The sequence below is a fragment of the Lasioglossum baleicum genome, chromosome 7 (genome assembly GCF_051020765.1).
Source record: "Lasioglossum baleicum chromosome 7, iyLasBale1, whole genome shotgun sequence".
Taxonomy (NCBI): Eukaryota; Metazoa; Arthropoda; class Insecta; order Hymenoptera; family Halictidae; genus Lasioglossum; species Lasioglossum baleicum.
The window spans coordinates 4,570,602-4,594,343 of NC_134935.1; the positions used below are offsets into that span (position 1 = coordinate 4,570,602).

Below are 23,742 nucleotides of genomic sequence, written 5' to 3' on the forward strand. Positions count from 1 at the left end.
GGAATTAATAAGTGACAACCAAGCGAGGAATTCATGAATTAGAATTATGTTCAAAATTTAATCACAAAATTAATTTAAAAAAGTACATATTTAAGTATGTTTACAGGCTATTATTTCGTAAGACTTATTATTAATAAAATCTGTATAATAAATACTATATATGTACATATAAATGAAGAATGTAGAAATAGCATTGAAGATAATTTTTTGTACTTGCTGTCCTCAATAAATATGTGGAATGTTTCAGCATTACAAGCCATATTGTATTCTGATCTCGCATAGAAGAACATAAACATAACTGTCATAAATATTATTATAACAAACAGCAAACAAAAACAATGCATTTAGTACGTTAATGAGAAATAGAATTTATGCTTTGTCGTAGTCCTTTAAAATCCTAAATAAGTATCATGCTAATAACAATATCTGGCAATTACATAAATATATATGTAAATTAAGATTTGCACCCAGGATGAATATACATTAGTACAAATAATTGACTATGAAGTATACAAAAAAGATGTAAACACAGTAAAATTGTGTTTACATAATATCATGGCAATATTTTAGCAAAAGGGAAGATCGACGATTTATGCCTCAACTTTCCTTACTCTTGCTAGTTCAATTGTTTCTTCTGGAAGAGTAACATTCGCTTCCAGTTCTTTTTTGCTCATATGTTCTACAACATAAGCTCCGAGCGCGTCGCATATAACATTTATCGTTGTTCGGAAACGGTCCCTGCAAAGGAATTTCATAATTATTATAAAAATTTAACGAAACACTGTCCAGTTTAAGAAAAGGAAACCAATATACTAACAAGAGCCAATCGACCGCAATAATGAGTGTTACATCTTCAGCAGGCAGGCCTACAGTGTCTAAAACCATAACCATTGTAACAAGACCAGCTTGTGGAATACCAGCAGCTCCTATACTCGCTGCGGTAGCAGTTATACTGGAAAACAATGTTACGATGCAATAATGATTATGCTCGTACTATTTAATACAGTTTCTAATTTACAAATTTACCTGATACCAATAACATTTCCGAGAGACAATGAAACATTTCTGACTTGAGCTATAAATATCGCAGCAACAGCTTCGTATAACGCAGTCCCATCCATGTTAATAGTGGCACCAATCGGTACAACGAATCTTGTGATTCTAGGGTCTACGCCAATGTTATCTAAACACTGTATTGTTACTGGGAGGGTAGCAGTGCTGTAATCGTAAACATGTTCTCATATAGTTCAAGTATAGATGAATGTGAACAACATAACTTATGGATATAGTAAACAGCCTTACCTAGACGAAGTGCCAAACGCAGTAGCCAAAACTTGGCCCATTTTTGAGAGCAGTTTGAATGGCAGTTCTCTGGTACAAATGAAGAATATGATAGAAAGGGTACCGCAACCGTGAATAATCAATCCTAATAATACTGTGACAAAGTATAAACCTAGTTGTCCGACAATGGCACCGATATCTTCGATTTCTAAGAGCTTCGCGGTAACAAGAAAGAGAACACCGATCGGTGAGACCCTACAAACAAGAGTAATGTTAAAATATAGTTTACATAGATACAAATTGACTAATATACATATAATATGTAATTCTGTACCATATCACCCATTTAGTAATCAGCATAGATGCTTCTGATAGGGAATCGAAGAAAGTCAACAGAGGTTTGCCAGCCTCCCCCATTTTGCTAATGGCTATACCGAATACAATTCCGAAAACTACCATACCTAGAGTATTGGTACCATCCCCATAGGTAGAGGATATTTCCCAATCTTGTAAAGTAGCTGCAAAGAAAAATCATGAGGTCATGGAACTATGTTAAATAAGTATTGGAATTAGATGTTTTAAATCTTTACTTACTGTTTGTATCATTCTCAGGCTTAATTAATATTGTTCGGTACTGCAATCAAACGATATTCGAGATTAAACTAAAATATCAGGGAAATATTCATGCGGCAAATCATTGAGAAGGATTGCATACGTACTTGAGCAATGCAAGCTTGTACAAGATTCGGAGGAAACACATTTCTGTAAAACAGAAGAATGTCATCAGATAGTACTAATGATTTATTGTAGGAAGAGAGTAAGAGAGGATGTAAACTTTTATACCTGACTAGATCTAGCAGAGTATCTACAGTAGTAACATTCCTAGGTGGTTTCACAGATTCATTTGTAGTTAAAGTGTGCGAGCTGAGCTGTCCAGGTTTAATAATTAAAACGAGTATTATTCCAAGCACTACGGCGGATATGGTTGTCGACGCATAATAATAAATCGAGCGTACACCGATCCTCCCTGTAAGATGAAACAAGATCACATGCAATTGCGATTCATCTTCTCCTTCGATAGAAATATATGCGTGGCCGCATCCCGCACCCTTGCAATCTTCGAAACGAGAATACCCCCTTAACTGAGAGTGAAAAACACGCTCGAACGCAAATGCGAAATTAAAGTTTGATTTGCTCCCTCGGACTTCTACCCCTGTTCCCAAAATTAAAAAATCTCTTGCATCGCTGGATGAAGTGCATTGAAGTTCAATGAGATTACATTGAACACAAAGTTGTGTTTTTACGCTGAAGCCGCGAACTTTACAAATTGTCCTCGTATTTTCAAACTGAGCGCCAACGTGTACATACGTAACAACTTCGTGCATTAAAGTTACACAAAGCGATCAAAATTTATGTGCAGCTTGTCGAGTTTCTTATCGCGAGACCAAATGTCGCGATTGCTCAGCTCTTATATATTGTTAGACAAGAGGGAGGAAAGAGGAGTTCGGTCAGCATTCGCATGAAATGTAGAACGTGGTCGATTCAAAGTAATTATCGAGTGATTAGTACCGCGAAGTCAATATTTATCTGTCAGACACGTAAAAGTGTCTACTATCGAATATTGTTCGTGGGTGGCAGTCAGATCCTGTCGGAAAACTTAAGTAATTCATGCTCTGCGTGATCTTTGCGTAAATAACATCGCACGCTCACACAATTTAAAGTAATCAGATCTGATGGAGCACCGACTTCTGATAAACATCATTTGAAAATACAGTTTAAATGGAAACAAGGCAAACGGCGCAATCTTTTGCAAGTCAAACATTATGTGCAAACATTGAAACGGGACTATATGTAGGTATGGAAGATATTGTATATCTTTTCCCTTAGAATTATCAGACGTTCGGAATTAGCCCGGATAAGGCTGGATTTGTAAATACGTTCGCAGCCATCTTCAACATCGATCAACTGTAAAGGATTTTCAAAGAAATAATTACAGAAATTTTAACCCTTAGCGCTCGAGCGATGACTAATCAATTACTAAACATTTTAGAAAAAAAATTAATATAGAATGGAATTATTCTAGGAATTCTGGAATTATTAAAATAGCTCCGAGTGTAAAGAATTAAAAAATCATTTGTTGATAACAGATAAGAACTCGGGAAGAATTTCTGAACGATGAAATTGAATGAACTCTCCAATAATTACCGGATAAACCGAGATCTAATCCACCGATAGCACTGACAATGCTAGCGACGATCAATGGTAGAATGAGAGCTTTCAGCATCCTAAGGAAAATATCTCCTGGAAACTGGATGTACATTATCTCGCGTTTTGTCCATGGCTCGTCTCTGGAGTGTCTCAAAATGAAACCGAGAATAACACCAGCCACAACACCGAGCACCGTCAACATCGTTAGCATGTTCTCTGATAGGCAACTCTTCCATTTTTTTGGATGCGCCATATCTTCGCCGTTCGAAATCCTAAAAAAAAAAGAATCGTAATTACACTTAGTCGTCAAAATATAATTATCACTTTAAGTGATAGTACTTATAATTAGCGATGCGAAAAAAAGAAAACAGTTATCCGATCTACTTTTTTGGCATTTCTTTTATTTAAGAAGAAAGGCGTAACATTCATATTTGTTGGATTTTGTTTAAAATCTTCATCACGAGGCCCAGAACACTTTGTAATCATTCTGTTTCCTATAACGCGTATCGAGAAGCGTTCTGGCTCCGAGTGTAAGAACACGATTGGGAAATATTTAACATATAATACAAGCTAGAAGTGGGTCAACGAGGTCTGCCATTTTCGGTAGTGGGGACACGACTTTTGTGGCCAACTGTACGATCATGGGAACCAACGAATATTCGTGATTCGCAGAAATGGATTGCGTAAATTTTTCTACCGTGATATAGCGTGGTCGCGAACGATTCGGTGCTGAACACCACGATTACTTTATTATCTTTTTATATCGCGCTTGTGATACACGCGACATCCTTATGATCGCGGGCGAATATTCAAACATCTACGAACATTTTACTAAAAGGTCGCGATAAGGCTGACAAGTGGGTGCCATGGATAAGGCGGAAAGGCAGTAAACCGGCATAATTTCGTTGCCAGACGAGATTCACAGGCGACCGAAATAGGTAAATAAATACCAGTCAACGGCCTGAATTGATGCAATACCTCGTACAATACTTAAATGTTTAGTAATTGATTAGATACCAACATATTTAATAATGTCAACAATATTTTCAATAATGGAACAGCAATTGAAATATCTCGAAACAAAAAATATATCACTCATAGTTAGCCACCACTTTCGCAATTATGGCCAGAATTATTTTCCTTTATGGACTTGAATTCTCAATGAAAATGTCTCTTTAACTTCTCAAAGTTTCCATGCATACCACGCGCGATGGAATCCGATTACCACGGTGGTTTTTTTCGCCGTTCTTGGAATATCCTCGCCGACAATGGAAAATATTATATCCACGTCGTTTTAGTCGCGTCCTTGGCCGTAAGCCATGCAAAATGCATATTCTCTAGTTAGAACGTGCGAGCCCATGCAGTTATCCAACATAATTGCAAAAGCGCACAGGAGAAACAATAATCTACAGGCCAGGCCCCGTTGCGGTGTATGTTTCATTGGTCCCGCATACTAATTGTTAGTGTCAGCCTGTACAATATAATCTATTATATAATGTCAAATCGCTATGAAATATGCATGCCTCGAGATGCTTTGTACGAGGTGAGATCTCTTCGGATACTACGCCCTTTGTTTCCCGCTATCCCAGGGCAGAATCGTCGCCGCAGACCGATTCAACAAAAAGACTCGAATCACAGGGAAAGGATCGTTGTTGCATTTTACGAAAGTAAACAAAGTCGCAAAGAGAACCGTTTGGTTGGATCATAGAGGCCAAGTCTGGGTCCCGGTTTCCTAATTTGAACAGTGGCGTCCGTTATTAGAAACACCGTCCAACAATGGATCGCGTTGTTACCCGATCCCTGTGGGGTCTCGTGAAAAGTTCAAACAGTATTCGATCTCACAACAAATGATTTACATAATTAATATTACACACCGCGTATCGAGTGTATACATAGATTACACTTGAGGTGACGCCATAGAGTTCAAAACATTCCTACCCGACAAAGTGACGTAAAGTAGGGAGAGAAATTGTAATCTCGCGTAGAACGAGGGTCGAAACTATATATTCGCGGAATAACAATGTACGAGTATAAAGAGAGCTCTATTTTCCATATCATTAACGATACAATTGCATCAGAGATTCCTCGTTGAGTCAGAGTCTCGCATAGATTAATACTTATCGAGGCTAAAATTCTGTGCATCTCTGATGGATTTCTGACTTAAAAATAAGACAATGACTAAAGGATTTAACCGGTATAGTCTGCCTGTAATCTGAAGAACCGATGGCTACTACTACACGTCTACCAGCGGAGAAGGGTACCTATACGCGTGAAGGGCATCGGATGTATCGGTGATTAATAACCGGAAAAAATTGATTAATCCAAAACAGTGAATGAACAGAGGATTTTCTTCCGTGTACAATGTGCACATATACACAGGCGTGTATATATCCAGAAGGAACTGGTATCAACCGGTTCGAACTGTACTGGAAATCTGCCTTTAGCGATCCATCAGCTAACCAAATCGTACGCCGCAGAAAAATCTGCCATTGTATGAAAAGTTGTCCTAAAAAGTTTCTTTCGGAATGTGTTCCTTTAATGTTGCTAAATGAATACAAACAATCCGATAATCTTTATGTCAATGTTTTAGCACTAACCAACATGAATTTGCATTATGTGCATGAATCGAAAACCAACTTTTGGGACAACTCAATAGTTTGCGCGTCTAGGTGTCGTTGTTTTTGTTGCATTTCGATCGCTTTCCAAGATTGAATCGGCCACGTGGAAACGTGGATAGCGGTCGCGGCAATGAGAACAACAACAATGGGATTTATAAAACGAGAAACGAGACACGTACGAAACGAGATTGAAATCAACCTTCGCTTTAACGGGTTATTAGAGCGTCATTGATTGGTTCACCTGTACCGAGAGGGTAAACGAAACTGGGACCATATACAAACAGCGGAACACATGTGCCATTCTTGTTTGAATCGTCGAGAGCAAAAGTAGCTATTTCGCGCGCGCAATCGCGCTCGTCTTAGAACACGTGATCTTCCTAAGCTTTTGCGGAGATTCGAGTTGTTTCGCAGAACGATTGATTGCGTAGCATTCTAAAGAATGGTACACGGTGTAAACAAGTGCAATTTCATCGCAACTTTTGTTCCCGGAAACAACCCTATACAACGCTGTTTCGCAACACATTCGAAAATTACATTTTCGCTTCGACGCGATACCGACGTTCGATTCGACGAAATCATTAACTTTAGCAGTAACTTATTATTAAGCTATTCATCAGCATATTTGATTACTTTCGAGTTAAGGAACAGTCTTCGAGAGAAAATAAAAATCAATCTGTACTCCTGGTACTCCTTCATTTTACATTTACCTGTTACTTGAAAATTTCGAAAATATGACATGACACATACAAAAAGAATAAATTGTTTCGAGAATCCCGAAAGTTTTCATAGTTAATAACGATCCATGAATCAGTGTTTACCCATGGTTAGTATTCAGTTCTAAAGAGTCGTAAGACACGCGTCATCGTATCAATCGTTACTGCCCAACTATTTTTAATTTGAACTTTGGTACTATTACTATACGCGGAAGCATTTCGAAACTATACAATATTTTGAATTTTAGCGCCACCGATCGAGAGAACCGGTGGATTATATAATAAAGTACCATTTCGGAATAATAGCGAGCGTCGGAGATAGTATATCTCACTGCGAAATACATCAGGAAAAAAAGGAAACCGGAAGTTATAATGGCTTCCAACGAACTGCGTGGCTATTTTAATTAGATTAACGAAGAAACGACACCAACTGCCTCTCTTTTCTTTTTTATAGGAACGTTGTAAGCCTCAGGGTTGTTCCACAATTCCGGAGCAAAAACTCCGGTTAGTCACAGTTGGTGTACAAACGGTTCGAACAGTTCTACAGAGCACGTGTACCATCGTACAGAGACACAAGATAGACACGGTTCATTAAACCGTTTATTCGTTCGCAACAGTAACAGATACACCCGGCGATGCACAACAAGAAAACTTAACGATTGTTCCCATTTAAAACTCGCAATTATCAGCGTCTACAAACGAACAACAGAGATGATATCACATCCTTGGATTTCTCTTATTCTCGTCGGCACGCGAAACAACATCTTCGATTACGTTAATCTCGAATTTTCTCGGAGAAAGATCAACGTCGGGAAGGAACGCCGATTCATCGTTAATTCCTTATCGACGAATAACAAATTACATTTCCATTGAACGGGTTAAATCATCGGATTTCTCTTCGAGAGATCGTGTTTGTTGCTCGACTCCGTCGGTAAAGTGGCAGGTATCGCACGTACTTACGTATTAAAAAAAAAAGAAAAAGAAAAAGAAGAAAGGAAAGGAAGAGTTAGCTTACCCGTCGCGATTCGAGAGTTAACAGAATCCCGTGGCGATATGGCAGGATCGACAAGTTTTGCTGTTCGCGTATTGTGTTGTCCGAATCGGGAGACTGGGGGCACCTTTCGTTCGCGTTTTAGAGAGCGCGAAAAGTCGTTCTTCCCGCGGACGCAGTCGTGGTACTGGTACTGTCGGCGCGCTCCGTTCTCGTTGGTTCTCGTGGAGTGCCGGCTTGCCCATGAGAGCAGAGCCCTTCGTCGCGTGGATGCAACATGTGTGCGTCAGAGATCATGTATCTGCCCCTCCTGGCCCCCCTTCCTCGAACATTCGCCACTATCACAGCTTCTCTGTTCGTGTTCACGCGTTCCCCGTTCCTTTTGTCCCCTTTCACCCAACTCCTGGGTACACGGTACACACGCCTCCCCCCGTTCGTTCCCCCGTCTTTCTCGACATGTATTTACCTTTTGCGCATGTAAATACCCGCTGCCGCTCGCGCACACGCCGAACGTTCGCGGATTTTATAAACCGAGACTTGAATGAACGGTTAAACCATGTACGGCCACCAGTTCACCAATCGATCCGTAGATTGTGAAACACCACTTCCGCGAAAACCATTCTCGATTAGAATACTCGCACAGCGATACCCAGCTTGCTGAGCTTCGGTTCGGTCAGCATCGGCCAGTCTGGATTAGGGCTGTTACTTTTCCGAAGCTTCGAAGATTCAAAGGAACGAAGGGAACTTCGAGATGTACGTAGTTTCGAAGTCTTCGAATCGTATGAAGTTGTAACTTAATCAATCTTTCACTCAAATGTAGGTGAGCTGTGCGGTGAAAAAAAAGAAAAACAAAAAAAATGCATATGTACTTTTTCATTAGTATGTGTCGAAATGTTGTCACGAATGTTGGTTTGTTTTCACCGCGCCGCTATCATCGATGCTCGCAGCTCCACTATAAATCCACACTAAGAGTATATGTAATTGTATCAAATATAACTTAGCAACGAAATTTTGAAGTTCAAAGCTTTGAAACTCGGTTTTTTTCATCTCCCAATAATTTACTACGGAGGTTCGAATTTCGAAGCTACGAAAATTCGATTCTCATCACCTTCGAAGTTTCCGAAATTCGAAGCTTCAAAATCTTCGACCTTTGAAGGAAAGTGACAGCCTTGATCTGGATCGCCGCGCGTTGCAATTCTTTGTCCACGGCGTTTATCCGATTGTTCATTAAAATTTCGAGAATCCCGGAATCTTCGAAAAGCCGTCTACCTCTAACATTTTCGGTGAAACTTGGGTTTCGAGTCATTTCAATGTCCAGCGATAAGGCGGGCTCGAATTCGAACAGACACGTGCTCCGATGGTCGAACGTTCCCCTGACGTACCCTTGGATATTCGACATCGTTCTTGGTATGGAAATGAGAATTTTTTTGTTTGTAATTTTGAAAGAATTTGGCTGATTACTTATTTCCTTATTAAAAGACACCGTTAACGAAATTATGTAATACAAGTGAAACCAACTGTGCGCACGCAATACACGCTAGTCCATCAACGAGGATTTAATTAATGTACGGTTTACAAAAATTGGTGTGAGAAATACTTGACCGCTAGGGACAAAGTTTGTATAATTGGATTGAGGTCAGTCACGTGGCTGTTTTAATTATTCTGTTTCCCTTCAGTACTGCCCTCGCCCCCCCCCCTCCACCAGCGCATATTTCGTCAAATTTGTTTTACTCTTTTTGTTCTGCGTGAGTGGATTGAAGGAACTGACGAATGCCTCGCGGCGTCATACCGTTACGCTTATATTCTACACGATGCCTTTAAAACATACTTTAAAACTCGAAACGGTACTTTCCCTGTACATAATCAAAAGCTAAACAGAGTAGCTTCCGAATCCGTAAAGAAAAGAGAAGCAAGAACTATTAATTACAAACGTTTATTAAAAAATTGACAATACTTATTTTATTTTATAAAATTAATTCGAAGTCAACTAATACTAAAACATAGCAGTTGGAAAAAGAAAAGTACAGAGAGCGAAATCATGCGCAAAGTAAACGAAACCCATGACATAGAACTAGTCAAAGTGAAACATCATATGGCAAGTTGTACAATAAATGCAGAATTTCATTTTTTAACTAACTGTAATGGAATCTCAAATTAACATCCATATTGTTCACGAATTTAAAACTTAAAGTATTACATGTTTTTCAATACATCATTCTTGTTAAATATACGGAATGATTGTTTGAACCGAAAGTCTTAAATTATAACTTAATAGTAAGTAAAAAAATAGCACATTTGTGCAAGGCACTGCAATCACAAGATCCTCAGGATGCTCCTGACTCAATAGATTCTGAACAGAACTGTCGATTCTTCTATGGAACTAGAATTCTTGGTGAAAGAATGAAGTAGAATGTTATCCCTTCTGTTACATTGTATGAAAATACCACGTTGTTCTGGTAATTCCGAAAATTAAGAGCTATGTAGACTGCGATTAACAACTAAGACACTTTATGGACAATATATACAGAACACTTTGTTTTTGTGAACGACTTATCGGTAATGAAGGCTGTATCAATGACATAGCGAAAAATTTAAGAAACCATACTTTGCTGTCGTATCTTCCAAATTTAGTAGATCTCCAAATGCAAACGGACACAGCAGTTCGTTTCAGTAGTCTGATACCAACCGGATTTTCAATTTCGGTAGAATATTCTGCCATGATAGTTAAGCTTTTCTATGAATATTAACAATGATCTGAAGTATTATTTACATATTAGTACAGAGACGGCAAAGAAGTTAATTCTCTGGTGGCGGTGACGTTATTTTCCTCTTAAAAAGCAAGATGTGTGGCTCTGGAATTAACAAAGAATTCGATTAAAACTCATTGAGTGCTTGAAATACTGAAATTTGAATAATAAATGATTTATACCTGGTTTATGAATCATGTAATGCACCCATCCTTGGCTTTGCTGAACACCAATGGCTCTCCATTCTTTCTCTGAGAGTAGATGAGTGTTTGGCACAAATTTTACCATTTCTTTTGGTAAAACCACATGCCTGAAGAAAAATTTTCTCATTAACAAATGAATGAATAATATTATCGAGCTTTCTATTCAATCTCTTTATTCGAGATTGTTGCAATAATACAAGAAAGGTTTATTGCAGTTATTTATGCTTGTCGAGAGAAATATCGAAAATTTTTTGTAGACAAATTTGAAGAAAGTGGAATGAAGTGAAATCCTATTTTGCCTTTGTAGAACTAAAACAAATAGAAATTGTACAAAATTCTATCAAATTTTATATTCTAGCCTTTTTCGAATATTTTCATGAATGCGTAAAGATCTGCAGGCTAATAATTATATTTAAAAAGTATACTTATAATAGACATAGAAATAGTTATGTAAATAGAAGTATTTACTGATCTGCATAATTTCTAATAGAAGTATCGCGAATTCTTTGTTGCATAGCTATTGTCAGGATGCTGGACGTACGTGACGTACCATCAATAAAATTCTCGGAAAACGTACCCGAAAAACGAACAAAGAGATTATTGTCAAACCGAACGGACTAATATCGCGATTACTATCCCGTTGCACGGAAAGTCTTTAACGAAATTGCGGAACACGATATCGAGACAAACATACGTTTGACGAATTAGGCATGTCTCTGCAGGAACCATAGAAAATGGCACAATTGATCAAAATCAGAACCTAAATCGTACATCACGGGCTACCGTTATTTCAACCAACCTGTATTCATATTTGTCGTCGTAATATTTATCCGAATAGTAGATTTTGTTTGACATGTTGTTTCACTGAACGATTATCTTCTAGACTTTCAACACCAATTACGTATTCACCAAATGTGACGAAAAATCGTCTGTGAATTTTTGAAAACCTTCTGCCCGACTTCGTATACTACGCGATTTGAAAGTTTAACGGATGTAGTGTCAAGAAGAGTGGAGGGAATGTACTCCGTATTCGTTGACAGTCTGTTCGATGTAATGTGTATTTATATGTAAATCCATTGGTTAGAAAAGTCGAAAATATAACGCGATAAATAAAATAGAGAGCAGAACAACGAGGAAATTTTTTTGTATTTATTATTTCTTTGTGAAAACAATTAAATATTGTATGTCTAGTGTATTATACATTGTATTATTTTATGTTCTTTCGCATAAACGGAAGTGTGCTCGTAGTACACCGGAATCAGCTGAATACAGTCTGAAATTGGATAATGGCGGACGTTGCTGCATTCGGTTGTCGTTCCTTGAGAGGTTAAGTGTTACAATAATGGAGAGAGAGTAGAAAACTTTGCGCGAAAGAGAAGATTAGTGAATCCACCAGAAAAATGGAGAAATATTCACGCAGGAGAGATTATGAGAGACCTAGAAAAGAGGATAGAGATCGGTACGGGCGTAAACATAAACATTCAAAGAGTTCGAGTGAAAAACATAAAAAGTCCAAACATAAAGAATCATCCGAATCACGAGAATCCCGTAAAAAATCGTCGAAACATAACAGCAGGAGAAGGTAAAGTAAATTTAACGATTAGACTGCGGATCTGTATGCATTTATGAAGAAATTGTAATGCTGTAATGTTGTTCTTAATATAACAAAGTCGTTAAGGGATCAAATCAATTTTTATATTATGCCTGCTTTTCACAATCAATGCAAGACATTTTTATTTTGCATAAAGATCCGTAGTCCATTAATGATACTTTATATTCCAATTGTTTTATTCTTTATTTTATAACAGACGTGTTTCTATCCGTAGGTCGCCGTCGTCATCTTCGACTTCTTCGAACTCAAGCGAATCTAGTAGCTCACCTTCTTCGGATTCGTCATCGAATTCTACCAAGCTGTTAGAGAAACTTCAAAAACAACGTCAGAAGCAAGTCGAGGATAGAAAGCGTCAAAAAGAATTAATGAAGGCTACAGAAACACCAGAGGAAAAGAGGCTACGACGTTTAAAGAAGAAGGAGGCTAAAGAACGCAAGCGTAAGGAAAGAATGGGTTGGGACAATGACTATTTGCATTACACAAATACAGATAATCCTTTCGGAGATGGAAACTTGCTTTCGACGTTTGTGTGGTCAAAGAAGCTTGAGAAAGAAGGTCTGCTGGGTGTTAGTAGAGAAGAATTAGAAGTTAGGAACAGACATAAACAAGAAGAAAACAAGAGAGAGCTGGAAAAAGTTAAGAAAAGGAGGCAGGAAAGGGAATTAGAAAGGCAACAGAGAGAAGAAGAAATGACTATGCTACAGAGGGGAAAAGAGGCTGCCCAGTTAGAACAATGGGCAAGACAAGAGGATCAGTTTCACTTAGAGCAAGCTAGATTGAGATCTCGCATTCGTATTCAAGATGGTCGGGCCAAACCGATCGACCTTCTTGCAAAATATATTAGCGCGGAAGAAGAAGTAGATGCTGTTGAAATGCACGAACCCTATACTTACCTACGTGGTCTGCATGTAAAAGATTTAGAAGATTTAATCGAGGATATCAAAGTCTATAAAGAATTAGAACGTGATAAAAACTTAGATTACTGGAACGATATTACGGTAATTGTTGAAGATGAGTTACACAAGCTGAGAAAGCTAGAAAGATCGGAGTACGAAGTTGGTAAGTAATCATATTAAATTCATCAGGTGTTTCTAGAATGATGTTAATCCACTTTAATTTTTAGCTGTTGGTAGAAGAGAAGGAATACACGAATCAGTGGCTAAAGATGTGACTGCCATTTTCAAAGGAAAAACAGCTGCGCAGCTGGAAGCGTTGCAATTACAAATCGAAGCGAAAATCACAGGAAAGCCTGAAGGTGTAGACATTGGATATTGGGAGAGTCTTCTATCCCAATTGAAAGGTAATTTATAAATCGATTATCAATATTTCATTTAAGTTGTTGTGTCCGATATACACATTGTACCAACCGTTTATCGTTATTCTCAGCGCACATGGCGAGGGCACGGCTAAGAGATCGGCATCAAGAAAATTTGCGTAAAAAGTTAGAAGTTTTAATTGCCGAACAAGGAGTTTCGAGAACGGAGAATGAACCTGAGGAAGAAGGTCACGGATCGTCTGAAGAGGAGGGTGTGGCAACAGTAACGAATGAAGAAAGTCAATCGGAGTGCGTATTCTTGTTTGTATATATTTATGTCCGGGAGCTTCAACTTATGGCTCTGTTTTGTGCGTTTTTAGCGATGAGCAAGAAGCTACTAGTGCAGCTGACGATCTTCTGTCAGAGTCGTTTTGCGAATACGAATCGGGAGGATATTCTCCAAAGTATATACTGTATTCTCAACTTGAGCCGGGAACATTGGTCACTTTGGAAGAGGATGACAATCAACGATTGGAGTACGCGAGAAATCAAGTGCTTAGCACTGGACGGAAAATTCAGAATGTGATGACAGCCGAAGAACAAGCGATGCACAGAGAAGCACGGAGGAACATGGGATCCGATGAGGCACAGTTCAGCGTCGAATCGTCTTTGGAAGCACAGATTTACTTGTGGTCCGATAAATATAGACCCAGAAAGCCGAGATACTTTAATCGAGTACATACCGGCTTCGAATGGAACAAATATAATCAAACGCATTACGATATGGATAATCCACCCCCAAAAATTGTTCAGGGCTACAAGTTTAATATATTTTACCCCGATCTCATAGACAAGAACACAACGCCTGAGTACTTTCTGGTAAGATCATTTTTTATATTAATTTTACATGTTGTTTTTTTCTTTTTAAACATAGCAATTTGAGAATATTGCGTTGTAACATTTTTGTCGTTTTCAGACGCCCTGTGCCGACAACAAGGATTTCGCAATCTTGAGGTTCCACGCTGGACCGCCGTACGAAGATATAGCGTTCAAGATCGTGAACCGCGAATGGGAGTATTCGTACAAACGTGGATTCAGGTGTCAGTTTCACAACAACATTTTTCAGTTGTGGTTTCACTTCAAACGATATCGATACCGCCGATAATGCCTCGGTATTATGTACATTATATTATTTTGTAAATATATTTTCTAGATATATAGGATAGATTTAATTTTTATAAGAATCGTTTCAAGCTGGACTAACAGTATTTTTAAGGAGGTCACTGAATAAAACTGTCCGATTGTATGCGCAAATTTACGACAATTTACTCTCCACGTGAAACGTACCCACATATGTTGTAAGTTGCAACGGCATACATACACCGAAATAATCATGCAAATAAACAATCACATTGCCGCCTGCATTGTTCGGCAATCAATTCGATAAGTTCGAAACGGAACATCTAGAATTTCTGACGAAACATTTATCTATTAGCGAAAGAAGCAATCGAATCAATTGAAACGCAATGATTATTATTTAATGAAGCGATTTAAAAAGAGAAACTTATGACGTCGTGAGACTTGTTATCGCGTTATCTAACATATCTTTTACAGCATACCCTTTCTTATCAGCATTTTTTATTTCGAACGACTCCGTGTCTAGACTAACAGAATGCATTCGCAAATGTTAAACAAGATTTTTTTATTCCAACAAAGATTTTATCTTTTCGATATTATGTATCACACATTTTCCATTTGGACATTAATGAAACGTGAACAAAAACGAAAGCAAAAATTATTTGTAGTTCGACTGATCGTTCCGAAACAATTTTATCGAAAGAATGGCTTGCCGCAGCGAATCGTGACAATCGCTTCATTCAAAATATCAAATGGCGCGGCGCAAGAGCGTACACGATTTCCGCGTGATGACGGGAGCGTACACAAGCGGGTCTCGATACAGTTGTTTAATAGTAGTTGTTGGATCGATTTTCGTGGTCACCTGTATTCTTCACACAGTCGACCACAATGAGAAAGGTAAAAGCTATGTGTAGCCAATGGCAAGGTAAACCGAAGCTTAGTGCACCGGGTGTTTCGCTGACAAAGGCTGTACGCGTTTGAAATCGCTTTTCTTCCTCGAGCTACGCGCACAATTTAAACCGTCACGGTGATGTTCACCGATTGAAAGCGGCCGAACGAGCCTTGTGCGGAATAATTCGTGCGAACCGGTCGAAAGAGAAACGTATTCTTCACTTTTGTGAACATCTATGCGACATTTCATTCGTGTCAGCGTGCTTCGAAGAAAAATAGATGTACGTTCCGCGTCGAGGATTCACAGTTTCACCTGCGGACAGTGTTCCATCCGGTGTAATTGGCGCACTCGTGCTCGTATTTGTTTAAAACCGTGCGAAACTCGGCGACTCCTAATTGTACGTTAAAAACGAGCAATTTTTGTTCGAGTGAATTTATAAAATAATTTGAACGATACGATGAACGATTCAAGGGGAGCTAAATTCAGTGGGTTGTCGACGAGGATGAGCGATTCGAGTGCCAATGTAAAATCCGGTTGTTGTTTATCGCGATAACCACAACTGTTAGAGAATTCGACGATCCTCGACAAAGATCGATCGAACGAAAAATGAAATTTAAGCGCGCCTAATCAAAATCCAATTCCTTAACTTCTCGTATCGTTCGATATATCATAGATCCGACTTCCAGTGGGGACCTATCATGAGATCGTAAAGTGAAGTCTCATTTGAAACGTGGAAATTGTCGCGAGTCGAGAGTAACGTGAAATCGGCGCCCGGGTATCGTTTTTGAAATTCGGAGTGACAGCATTTTGCAACCACGGCGGCGATCATGAAGTGGAAGAAGGGCCCGACAGAGTTCTTGCCGGAGAAGACGTTTCTGGTGATCAAGGATGACATGGACATTTTAGAGAGTAAGTAAACCACCGATTTTTCAACTACAATGATTCGAGCTTGGAACCGAACGATCAAAAAGGAAAATTAACCTTTAGCTATAACTCACAATTGTTCTCACTCGAGTGGTGATTCTGAGGCGCCACTGAAAATTGCTGTACCATTATATAAAATATTGTTTACATTATTAGATATGTTGGTATCTAATTATTAAACACTTAACTATTGCATGAGGTATTATATCAATTTCGTATCCACTAAATTTAAAACATCATTGAAAGTGGAAATATTCATCTAGGTGGGAATAAATGTTTAATTTTCGAGTTACAATAGCTCCGAGTGCAAAGGGTAAAATATTCCTTCGCAGTGGAACAAGGCAATTTATTTTGAATTCGTTTTCCGCAACAAATAATGATCACGCTAAGAGTAGCCAGGCGTGAAATTGAATCGGCCGACTGAAAATAAATGATAATGGGTGAGTATGTGGTTTAGAAAAGGGGAAACAACGGGGGAAATCGAAAACGCCGGACACCGGTACCTGGCCGCCGAAAGTGAAACGTGGGGTGAATCTCTACGCGGACCTGGAACGGCCGAAGACAGCGAACCTGGAGAAGCCAAGCGTCCTGGACCCGAAACTGGTCGACAAGCTCGACATGTCATTGTTGAGCAAGGAGCTGCTGAATGATTCGATGACGCGGTACCGACACACGAAAGCAATTAGTGGGGGAGTGTCGTCAAGGTGTCGGCAAGACGTCGGCGAACTGCACCAACAACAGCATAGGCCACCGTCAAACGGTGTAGCGGCGACGTGGAGCAACGGTCTTGCAAACGGCTCGACGCGTCACAAACGACGGAGCTTCGAACAGATCCTCGACTTGAGACTCGGCTTGGCAGACGTGTCTGCGGAGTCTCCAAGAATGCAGAAACAGGCACGAATCACCGGCCAGGATATCACTGCCCTGAAGAGGAGCACCGATAACAGAAAACTGGACGACAATAATAACAGGTTCGTGACTCTACCCTCTGACGCAACCCTGGAACACCCTCCTGCACTTTTTCCTGTTTACCCAACCATGGCGAACCCCTTGATGATTCAACCTCGGCCACATCCGCGCGTTCAAATATTTATCTACCAATTTTCTTTTACGTATTTTTCAACCTACTTCAAAGTTCTGTCGTATTTTAAAGAAAACATTTTAATCAATTTATAAATATATACGTTTAATATCATTCAATGATATAATTTCCATTATTTGTGACAACTTGTTGCCATCTTTCAGATAACCTGTCAATTCCTGTTTCCCAATCAGTCACTAGCAACATGTGTTTTAATATCAGTACCTTATAGTACCCGTACATTGACATAAGAGTTGAACTTAAAAAGTTGAAAGAGAAAGAAGCACCGTTTTTTAATCGCTTGTTGATCAGAAACGGAATCGGCAGCCAAAAAATTTCCTCCCTCGCCACGTTAAGGAAGAGGAATTCAAGGCCGACGATACAGAACGATCTGGAGGTGTTCACGTCATCGTCGATGAAAGGAGCACCGGAGCCGTGCAGAAGCTGCGGGAAACCGGATCAGCCGGAGCGTTTCCACAGTCATCCTAAAGGTACGATGCAGAAGCCGAAGGACAGCCCTACGAATTCGAATTCGAAGACGAAGACGTCGCTGCCGAAGACTGTTCAGAAGCCTGTCGCCTTGAACTTCCGCAGCGACAAGAGCAAGAATAAAACCGAGGAATCGGCCCAGGAGACGAAATTGGAAAGTCCTCGAGGACAAGTCAACCAGAACAGACCATTTTCTGCGCCCACCAAGAAGGGACCAAGGACCATCACTTGTTACATTTGCGGACGCGAGTTTGGTACCGCCAGCTTTCCTATTCACGAGCCCAGGTGTATGCAAGTAAGTCGAACGATTCTTTCTTTCTTCAATATATATATTCGATCTTTGCTTTATCATCGGAATTGCTATATATCTGTGGTTGTCAGGAATATTGCCGTTAATACTCTCTAATTTATTTACTCGAACAATTTGCAACAACTTGTTAGGTACGCAGTACGATTTCTATAGCGTGATCGATTTTTTTGCGCGGACTTCCGACTAACGTAAGCCAGGTTACGATAATTTGCTGTTTGCACTAAATGGATAATGTGGATAGTGAATAATTCAATGGATACTATCTTCCGCGGCCATAAATCAAACGCGAGAAGAAAAAGAGCCGGTTCGCGTAAGGGTAGATCTAATTTTACGCTGAACTTGAACGATGTTATTCATACACCTGATAGTATCGGTCATGATACATGAATATTATTGAATTCTCTTGTCTGAAAGCATGTAACGCATCAAGGTTCTTGTGGAATCGATGCGAGCGTATACGCCGTGTATGTATATGTATGTATACTTCTATATCAGAAATGTTTATTTCTGTATATATGTACACACGCGAATCGACGCCTTGCAGCAGGCGTCATAGTTGAACACTATGCTAGATGATCAGTGCCATGTAGTTTTACAGGTGAGGCGTAGTTTATATGTACTCGGTTCGATATACGACCTCAGCTCTTGCACTTGTATGACATTGGTGTGTTTCGATCGCGATTATTATGTTATTTTATCTAGCATCCGTTCCCTGAGCATTCTTTCAGCATCGACCGCGGAGTAGAAAAATTAATATTTCAGTGAAGACTTCGATAAAATTTTAACTATCTCAAGTTAATCTTTCAGAACGTACGATAAAGAAAATTTTTTATTCGCCCTAAATAATGAATAAATCGTTCTGAATAATTAACAAATTCTCGCTGTTCCTTCCCGAATACATAATTACCTGCCCAAGCATCGATGTCACCGAGCAAGGTTCTCGATAAGCGACAGCTTTTATTCTAGCTTCCTTTTCATTCCTTTTACAACGAAAGCCCTATCAGCTGCGTTTGCTGCATGCATTGTTCGCTGCCATAATTTGATGATTGATGAATGTCCTTCCCGCAGAAATGGGAACGCGAAAATAATTCCTTGCCCGCGAACCAAAGGCGACCGACACCGAGAAGGCCTGACGTCGCGATCGATCATTCGGAATGGAACACAGCGGCATGGGAAAAGAGCCAGGTATTGTCACTTTAATGTCTTCTAAGAGTAGAGAGAAATCGAACACATTTTCCCATTTTCGTTCTTTTATATATTTCATTCGACTGGCAACGAATCGTTGCGAACGATCGTATACGTATACATATATATATGCATATATGTTTGTCTGCATAATGTGTTTTGATCGGCGGGATGAGTCACTCGAATAAGTCCATCGGAGACGATAAGGAACTGTACATGATTGGCGATGATGTAACTTAATTGCTGAACGTCACGGGTGGTTTCGGCTGTGCACAATGCACAATGGGCCGGAGCGTATATGAATATTCATGAAAGCAGCAGCAAATTGGCTGCTCGCAAAACATTCCTCGTTCAAGATTGTGACAAATCACTCTGATCGCTTCAAAAATATTACTATATGTATATTCTTGAGATATATACATTTATCGCTGGGAAAACACGTCAAGTTTGCTAATCTCAATGCTTGTTTTTTTAGTAGTCTGTGAAAGCGGGGAATTATACAGCGCGTTTGTTATAAAAGCAGAATTGCGCGAGCATAAATTTCGTTATAATTAAAAAGGAAAGGTGCGTGAATGCAACGCGAGTCGTTAAAAGCTCGGCCTTACGTGTTCGCATACGTAGGAATACAAATAGGGAATAATAAGTAGAAGCTTATGAGGTTTCTAGTTCTACGGGGAAAGCGAGGGAAAGAGTGTATGTCACGCACTATAATCCTCCAGCCCTATCGTGTTCAAGGTGCTGCTCCACATTTATCGCATACACTTGCCTACGTAAGAGTGACGCTATGTTTGATCTAAAAACTGAGAGCCGCATTGCGACTCGTTAAGTTCGACTTTAAAGACGAACTTGCTTTCCACCTTGTAGGCTTCATTGAACAGGTTATTCATCTTCGGCTGTCGGGGTGGAGCCGGAACATGGACACTATTGATTTAACACCAGAACTGCCGAGCAATCGAAATGACTGGCTCGTAAATCCTTATCAAATCCATTCCCGTTCACGTTCACCGGTTTCGCGAGAATAGATTCGGTTAATCATTTCCGACACGGCATCGTCGTAACGATTTCGGTGATCGCGAACGATGATTCGATTTGTTGCAGAAATTATGGAGGAAGGGGTAGCAATGCATCCCTCTCCCTTCTTATATTTCTTTCTAAACTCCGATTCATAATTTTAATTCAATTGAATCTTTGTCCTCGGGGACTTTGTTTCCAAGGGGACATACAGAGCTGTTTTCTTGTTACTTTGCTTTTTTATAATGATAATAGGTCACCTTCAGGTTTTTAAATCTTCGTATTTGTTGTAATATAATAAATTACTGACAATGAGATATTTCTCAAGTATTTTCAAATGGACGCGCAAATTTCTCAAGTATTCTCAAATCGACACCTTTACTATGACTTCAGAGGAAAGAAACAAATCAGAATTATGTTTCCAGGCCCAACTGCTCCCGTGTCCCAGATGCGCAAGAACGTTCCTGCCGGAGCGACTACCAGTGCACAGAAAAAGCTGCAAAGCCTTGCCCAAGGTAACGAAAACTTCCAGGAAGCTTGCGAGACAGCGATGAAAATTCATTTTCGATCTATAGAATTTGGAGGCCGAGAAGTCGGATATTTCGCTCCCGGAGAAACCTGTTAGCGCGTCGCGTTTAGGACCGCCGACGGTCGCTTGTCGGAATTGCGGTCGCAACTTTGGCACGAAAAGTATCAAGATCCACGAGCCTCAATGCATCAAGCGATCGCAGGTAGAGAACGTGAAACAATCAACTCAACCGCGAAGGAGAGAATCACAAGGCCAAACGAAGCTAGAGACCGTCAGCATGCAAGAGCTTACCAGCCCTGTGGGGGTGAGTCGTTTTAAAAAGAACGCTTACATTCTCCAGTTTGTCTGAGAATACCTTCCCGATCGTTTGTCCTGTAACTAAATCGTTGTAGTCCCCGATCGTATCTGAGAGTCGAAGAATCGTTGAAATTTTGTGCGATCATTTTGTACTGTCAATAAAAATCTGCTGTTTCTGTCTCCGGTGGTTTTGTGAATGGGGATGGGGCTAAACAGCGGAAGACGATGGGTTTTAGGATCAACAGAAGAGACCGGTCACTTGCTACATATGTGGCAGAGATTTCGGGTCGAGCAGCTTGGCCATTCACGAGCCGCAGTGCCTGAAAAAGTGGCACGCGGAGAACGAAAAACTGCCACCTGGTCAGAGGAGAAAAGCGCCACAGAGGCCGGAAGTGATCTATACTCGTAAGTTCGAACCTTTTTTACGGTCGAAGAAGCCCAAACTTCGCAGATCTTTAAAAACTGTCCAAAAAAAATAAAGAAGAAATTAGTAGATAAAAATATTGTTGCTCGGTTCCGAAGTTCCGCAGCAAGTTTTGAAGGTATCCCTTTGTTTGGCGCTATAGCTGATCCCAGCGGAGCGATGTCAGGTTGAACAACCCCAATGATCGATTCCCCGGAATAACTTTTGTTTGACACAGTTTTGGCTTGGAACGCCAATGCGATGCACAATTTTACGATTCGTATCTTCTCGCATCTGAGCCGTAACAAATGAGTTAAATATTAGTCGCGTGGCACCGCGGTCAACCAATGAACTTATAAGGTCACCGTGATTATATCGATCAGGGGGTGGCGGTGCTGCAAACCGGAAGCGGCGGGGCCGAACTTTATCAAGTACCTAAAACAATCTTTAATGCGCTTTATGGTAAGGTAAAAATCTGAAAGTACACGATAACTCGATAGCAAATGTTCATACGGTGCTCGATAATGCTCGATACCGAATGAAACAGAAAAATTTATATATATATATTTTTATATATATATAATATATATTTTATGTACATATATGTACATATATATATATATATATATATATATGTATATATATAGCGAGAGAGAGAAAGTGTATTATAAATGAGAAAAAATTAATTTAAATTTTTTGATTTATTCACAGGTGATCCAGAGACAGGAAATGCGGTGGTGGACGTGGCGGCAATGGCCGAAGCCAGTTGGAAATCACACTTGAATCAATTGGTTCCTTGCAAGAATTGTGGAAGGACATTTAATCCTGATCGCGTAAGCGTCCACGAACGCAGCTGCAAGGGAAATCGCTGAAATTACACTGCTTGAAATTAATTGTAGCCGACCTAAAGAAAGAATTGATTTGAGACTTTAACGATCCACAGATTGGGAATTCTTGAATCACTTTACACGGTACATTAAAAATCAATTCTTTCTTTAAGTCGATGGTAGAAGAATCACGTTTTTAAAGAAAATATTGTATACTTAATGTATTTTAAAGATGGGCGCGATCTTCTACAAGTTTTAAGTAATGTAAATAAGTCATACGATTTTTGTATCGTACTATAGAAACGCATTGCACATGTGCACGTACATTGAGAAGAGATTGCAATTCTAATTGGTAACGTTTTTCTTTCTGCTTTACGAACTTTTGATAATGTTTGTATTAAGTAGTCGTGTAATCGTTTCATAGTCTAGTTTGTATGTAAATAACAAGTAGATGCAACGTTTATTGCACAGACAAAATAGTCTTGAATAGTGAATGTTTATGCAAGAAAACGCACAACCGTTACTATTTTCATGGCGAGTATATAATTATTGCGATGAATCGTAAACGATTTCCATTTTACTTCTACGAATGAAAAATCTAAATGACTTCTATGTTTAACTGACATAGATGTAAGAAAGAGGAAGCCGTTTATGACTCATCGCGATATATAACGTATCTTTTATACACATGTTTGCGTATAATAGATATACATACATAGAATTACGACTACTAAATAAGCGTAATATTTTGTATGAGTTCATTGTCGACTATCGGAAAATAAGACATTAATATGTAGCGATAAATGTATCAGTGTCCAAAGCGATTCTTTCGTAATCATTCTATTTTATCTTTTCTTCCACCCCCCTTGTTCTCCTTTTAAAATATAATCGTTAGGTTTGATTTTTTAAATCTTTTATTCGAATTTTTTAAATAATCTTTCGATAAACAGTACAAGTGAAATCATTCGGATTGCAGAATCGAACGCAACAGTTGCGCCGATCTACACATATACATCCCCGCGTAGGAAA

General features: G+C 39.4%; 3 protein-coding genes and 1 long non-coding RNA gene across 4 annotated transcripts; 2 read left to right on the top strand and 2 right to left on the bottom strand.

The window, feature by feature from the left end:
• Window positions 1-38: 38 nt before the first annotated feature.
• On the bottom strand, window positions 39-8,174 carry Eaat1 (Excitatory amino acid transporter 1). Its single transcript, XM_076427162.1, has 10 exons — window positions 7,836-8,174; window positions 3,487-3,761; window positions 2,125-2,308; window positions 2,001-2,043; window positions 1,876-1,915; window positions 1,616-1,799; window positions 1,303-1,536; window positions 1,027-1,218; window positions 818-952; window positions 39-738 (listed from the first exon to the last, which is right to left on the bottom strand). The coding sequence occupies exons 2-10, from the start codon at window positions 3,740-3,742 to the stop codon at window positions 591-593; spliced, it is 1,416 nt and encodes a 471-aa protein (XP_076283277.1). The 5' UTR covers window positions 3,743-3,761; window positions 7,836-8,174; the 3' UTR covers window positions 39-590.
• A 1,565-nt stretch (window positions 8,175-9,739) lies between these two features.
• Cks30a (Cyclin-dependent kinase subunit 30A) lies at window positions 9,740-11,763 on the bottom strand. Its single transcript, XM_076427195.1, has 3 exons — window positions 11,561-11,763; window positions 10,741-10,868; window positions 9,740-10,663 (listed from the first exon to the last, which is right to left on the bottom strand). The coding sequence occupies exons 1-3, from the start codon at window positions 11,614-11,616 to the stop codon at window positions 10,608-10,610; spliced, it is 240 nt and encodes a 79-aa protein (XP_076283310.1). The 5' UTR covers window positions 11,617-11,763; the 3' UTR covers window positions 9,740-10,607.
• A 254-nt stretch (window positions 11,764-12,017) lies between these two features.
• On the top strand, window positions 12,018-23,553 carry Cactin (cactin, spliceosome C complex subunit). The gene is made up of 12 exons (XM_076427197.1): window positions 12,018-12,343; window positions 12,588-13,432; window positions 13,497-13,673; window positions 13,760-13,937; window positions 14,009-14,522; window positions 17,122-17,552; window positions 17,975-18,446; window positions 19,530-19,646; window positions 21,083-21,172; window positions 21,233-21,490; window positions 21,720-21,888; window positions 22,598-23,553. Exons 1-12 carry the CDS (start codon window positions 12,162-12,164, stop codon window positions 22,756-22,758), a joined length of 3,594 nt encoding a protein of 1,197 aa, XP_076283312.1. The 5' UTR covers window positions 12,018-12,161; the 3' UTR covers window positions 22,759-23,553.
• Window positions 14,854-17,166, top strand: LOC143210385 (uncharacterized). Its single transcript, XR_013009243.1, has 2 exons — window positions 14,854-15,662; window positions 16,331-17,166. It is a non-coding gene; the product is annotated as an uncharacterized LOC143210385 (long non-coding RNA).
• Window positions 23,554-23,742: the final 189 nt, after the last annotated feature.

Excerpts from the sequence above, each read along its gene's own strand:
- Eaat1 (XM_076427162.1), bottom strand. The coding sequence starts at position 3,742 with ATGGCGCATCCAAAAAAATGGAAGAGTTGCCTATCAGAGAACATGCTA. Across the intron at positions 2,309-3,486 it reads ATTAGATCTCGGTTTATCCG|GGAGGATCGGTGTACGCTCG; the intron begins GTAATTATTGGA and ends TTCATCTTACAG. Across the intron at positions 2,044-2,124 it reads ACTCTGCTAGATCTAGTCAG|AAATGTGTTTCCTCCGAATC; the intron begins GTATAAAAGTTT and ends TCTGTTTTACAG.
- Cactin (XM_076427197.1), top strand. The coding sequence starts at position 12,162 with ATGGAGAAATATTCACGCAGGAGAGATTATGAGAGACCTAGAAAAGAG. Across the intron at positions 14,523-17,121 it reads TTCTGGTAAGATCATTTTTT|GCGGACCTGGAACGGCCGAA; the intron begins ATATTAATTTTA and ends GTGAATCTCTAC. Across the intron at positions 18,447-19,529 it reads ACGAGCCCAGGTGTATGCAA|AAATGGGAACGCGAAAATAA; the intron begins GTAAGTCGAACG and ends TCCTTCCCGCAG.
- Cks30a (XM_076427195.1), bottom strand. The coding sequence starts at position 11,616 with ATGTCAAACAAAATCTACTATTCGGATAAATATTACGACGACAAATAT. Across the intron at positions 10,869-11,560 it reads GACGACAAATATGAATACAG|GCATGTGGTTTTACCAAAAG; the intron begins GTTGGTTGAAAT and ends ATTTTTCTTCAG. Across the intron at positions 10,664-10,740 it reads TTACATGATTCATAAACCAG|AGCCACACATCTTGCTTTTT; the intron begins GTATAAATCATT and ends TGTTAATTCCAG.